The 4,263-nt window shown below is 45.4% G+C and overlaps 1 protein-coding gene across 1 annotated transcript; it reads left to right on the top strand.

Moving 5' to 3' along the window:
- The first annotated feature begins 2,406 nt into the window (after positions 1–2,406).
- On the top strand, positions 2,407–2,901 carry LOC107716067 (RNA-directed DNA polymerase homolog). The gene has a single exon (XM_016522387.1). It carries the CDS (start codon positions 2,407–2,409, stop codon positions 2,899–2,901), a length of 495 nt encoding a protein of 164 aa, XP_016377873.1.
- Positions 2,902–4,263: the final 1,362 nt, after the last annotated feature.

Here is a 4,263-nt window from a genome sequence, read left to right on the forward strand (position 1 = left end):
CAGCACCTACTCCTTCGTCGTCTGCCTCTGCCAGTCCCATGGCCAGACCAGCGACTTAATCTGGTGAGGCCGAGGAATGAAGTGGGTTCCTTCTACAGTGTTCACTATTCTTCGAAGATGCGGCCCCAACAATTCACCACCAACAGAGCAAAGATCGCATACATCTCTTTGCTATCTGGGCGAGTGAATGGGAAAGATCCACGTGGGAGTCCAATGGACCGGTAACCAGCTCACTGACGGCCTTCACAATCCACTTTAAAGAGGTATTTTGTCAATCTCAATTTACGATCATCTGTTCAGATTACGGCAAGGAAAATCTTCTGTGAGTGACTATATTCTCCAGTTTCGTATGCTAGTGGCCGTCAGTGGCTGGAATGAGACTGCCCTGATTACTGGCGTCAAGGTCTCAATCCTGACATCCGTCAACAAATGGAAAACTATGATGATGTGATTGGCCTGAAATGTTTCATTCAAAGATCCATCCACATCTCACAGTGGCTCACTGCCTGCATGCTTGACCAACCTGCTCCTCATCCTCCACCCCCAGCACCATCAGTCGCCCTTCCAGCACCTGAGCTCATGCAAATTGACACATTAAATCTGGACCACGTCAGTGGAGAATAGTCAATCGACTATGTTTGTACTGTGGAGAAGAAGGACATTTACTACCCAGCTGTCCAATTCGACCACCATGCCCAGTGGTGAGTATCATTCAATTACCTCCCATGACTGAATTGCTGACTCGTACTACTGTTATAGTAATCGCCACTCAATACTCTGTTTCAGTGCAAGCCCTCATCGACACCGGCTCAGTGGGGAACTTCAACTCCCTCAACCTTCTCCAAAGACTCCATCTCAAAAGGAGATTTTGTTCACAAGAACTAAGCATCCATTCGATACTGGGAAAACTGCTGGGCCGTGGTAACATCTGACACTGCACCCCCACAGTAATGCTCCGCATCGGTAGTCTACATCAAGAATCTATCTCGTTCATGGTGCTGGAGGGTTCCACTGCTGACGTCATCCTGGGACGCCCGTGGATGTCTTAACACACTCCATTGGTGAATTGGAGCACTGGAGAAATCCAAAGGTGGAGTGACTACTGTGTCAGAAATTGCTTATCGTCCATGAAGGAACTTCCTTCCTGTCAGTCTCATGTCAAACCGTCATCCACTACCAAGACTATTAACCTCAATTCCACAACCATTGAGAGCCCTGATACCAAGATCCAACAAGAGATTCCCCTTGAGTACCGGGCATTCCAGGATGTTTTCAGTAAACAGTTGGCAACGAAACTACCACCTCATCAGCCATGGGACTGTACCATCGACCTGCTGCCTGGGGCAACCTTACCCAAGGGTAAAGTGTATCCATGGGCGACATTTGTCTTCTGAGTCAGGGGGGGCAAGAAAAAAATGCAAAAAAACCCCAAAAATAATAAAAGAAAATAAAAGCAAAATAATTTTTTTCAGATGTAAGCATCAAAACAATGCCCTACCGTATTGCAACACATCAAAGCAGTTAATATAACACAGTCAAGAATAACTTAGAGGTTGCCACCGTTTACTAAACTATGGACTAGCTTTGACTCTTCCTGCTGACTTCAATGGCGATGCTTCCAGTTTGTCAGTTGATGGCCTTTAATTTTTAACCAGAAATGTGCACGCAGCTTTTCTGATGTTCACTGAAGTTTACTGTCTTTTTCCCGTGTCACTTGAAATGTGTCCGTTTTGAATCATTGTTACCAAAGGCGAGACGTGAGGAAAAAATAAACGATCAGTTGTGGAGCTATAGTCTGTCAGAAGTCGCACACCATTCATTGCTGAACTTTCTACCATCCGTTACTGGAAATGAAATTAAATTACTGGTTGATATATCCCGATCTCAATAAAGTTTACACATGCTTTTGTCTCATACAAATTCTGAATGGATTATACCCAAGTGCGCAAAGTGTGCTCCCTTTATCACTAAAAAGCATCACTCATCTTCGTTCATCGCAATCTCACAAAGTTCCATTATAATCAATGAAGCTCTCTAAACTGCATAATGAATGTCTTATTTACATCGCGTCTGCACTTAGTCGTGAGATGATACACGGGCATGCAAAACTGCACTTAAAAACTGCACCGCTTTCAGCAGTGAATGAATTCTGACAAAACACCTCTGACTGGCCATTGCGTTCAAGAAATCAACAGATATGTCCGTGATTGGCTACATCGCTCAACGCTGCAAAAACAAGCTGGATAGTTTTGCTTTCGTTTGAGGATATTTAGCGCCTTGGCTTGGCTAAGCGCTCCAATTGCAGTGGGGCCACCATCAGGGATTCCATGACTAACAACATGCCCCCCTTGCTCCCCCTAATGTCGACCATGAGTGTATCCATTGTCCATCCCGGAACAGAAGGCCATGGAGGAGTACATCGAAGCAACTCTGAAACAGGAATTCATACGACCATCAACATCCCCTGCCACTTCAAGCTTTTTCTTTGTTGGCAAGAAGGATGGAGGCTTGCAGCTGTGTGTCAACTACCGTGCTCTCAACTCTCAAACAGTCAAGTTCCGTTATCCCCTTCCTCCGGTCCCAGCTACCCTGGAACAACTTTGTGGAGCTCATACCTTCACCAAGCTGGACCTGCGAAGTGCTTACAACCTTATTCGGATATGTGAGGGCGATGAGTGGAAGACCGCCTTCGTTACACCTTCAGGTCACTATGAATATCAGGTGATGCCATATGGATTGTCCAACTCACCCTCCGTTTTCCAGGGATTCATGAATGAGGTGATCCGGGAGTTCCTCCATCGCTTCGTCATTGTCTACATCGACAATATCCTGATCTACTCCCAGAACCTGGCCGAACATCGCCAACACGTTCCATCTATACCTGAAGCTGTAAAAGTGTGAGTTCCACCGCAAACCACATTTCCTCAGCTATGTAAATTGAACGGCATTGAAATGGACCAGAGGAAGGTACAAGCTATACGAGATTGGCCACAACCCTCTACAGTCAAGGACTTACAACATGTCCTGGGTTTCGTTAACTTCTATAGAAGATTCATTGCCAGTTTCATTCAGATCTGTGCTCCTCTTGCCTTTTTGCTTCGCAACCAGCCCAAGTCTCTGTCCTGGAACACTGCAGCCACCAAAGCATTCCACAATCTAAAAGAGGCCTTTTGCTCCGCTCCTACCCTCATCCATCCAGATCCCGAACAACCATTCATCATTGAAGTTGACGCCTCCACCACCGTTGTAGGAGCTGTGTTATCGTAGCGGCAGGGTGAGCCTCCAGTCCTCCATCCATGTGCCTTCTACTCCAAACACTGCATATTTTAATGGTTAGCTAGACTCACTATAGCTCACTAAGACTTCCTCAACAAACAACACAAGTAAGTATATGACAACATTCATTTTGGGTGAACTGTTCCTTTACAGAATGCAGTCATGCATTAATAAAAGAAATCATTTCAGTCTTCCCAATGCATTGTGGTGGTTCAGGGCTCCATCCATTTGCTCTACACTAGAGGTCTACACGGGTCCCAAAATTCGTAAATGACCCGTAAATGTGCTACACTGAACCGACCCGGACCCGTCTATTATTTTGAAAGTTGGACCCAGGCCCGTGCAGAACCGAGAAATGTCAAAAATATACTACCCGGAACCGACGTGGACCGTCAATTATTTGAAAGATGGACCCGAACCCGGCCGGGAAGACACAGACCCGACTGGACCCGATCGGCACATATTCCACAGCAAATTGCTATTAACAAGTTGCGAAAATTAAACTTTTTGTCTTACCTAATGTAAGAAGCCTTCTCCCTTGTACCTGACTGTGATGCACACAATCCTCCTTGCCAAGAAAGTTCCATCCGTGTTATTCCTCTCTTGCCAATTGAAATGCGTAACCCACTCATTATTCCAGTTTCAAAAGTCCACTTGCTGTCACGGTGACGGATGACAAATGCGACTTTGCAGTTTTGCATTTTTTGTATCTCGAGTCAACTTGCATAATAATTTAGACCGTTTGCCCATTTGGATTATAATAACGATTGCTCGTCCAGTGCCACGTTAGCTTTACTTATTTGCTATCATCTCTGTGCTCTCTGAGCCGAGTCTGAGCAAAAATGTTAGATATAACAACAAGACGGTTCATTCATAATATTATTTAAAAAATAATCAATAATAACTCACAGCACTCATGAAGGTATCCATTATCACCGTGCGTCAGGGGCGTGTCTACATGGTGGCCAGGGGTGGCACCGGCCCCCA

This window comes from Sinocyclocheilus rhinocerous, unplaced genomic scaffold, assembly GCF_001515625.1.
Source record: "Sinocyclocheilus rhinocerous isolate Xijiao unplaced genomic scaffold, SAMN03320098_v1.1 scaffold148, whole genome shotgun sequence".
In the NCBI taxonomy this organism is placed as follows: domain Eukaryota; kingdom Metazoa; phylum Chordata; class Actinopteri; order Cypriniformes; family Cyprinidae; genus Sinocyclocheilus; species Sinocyclocheilus rhinocerous.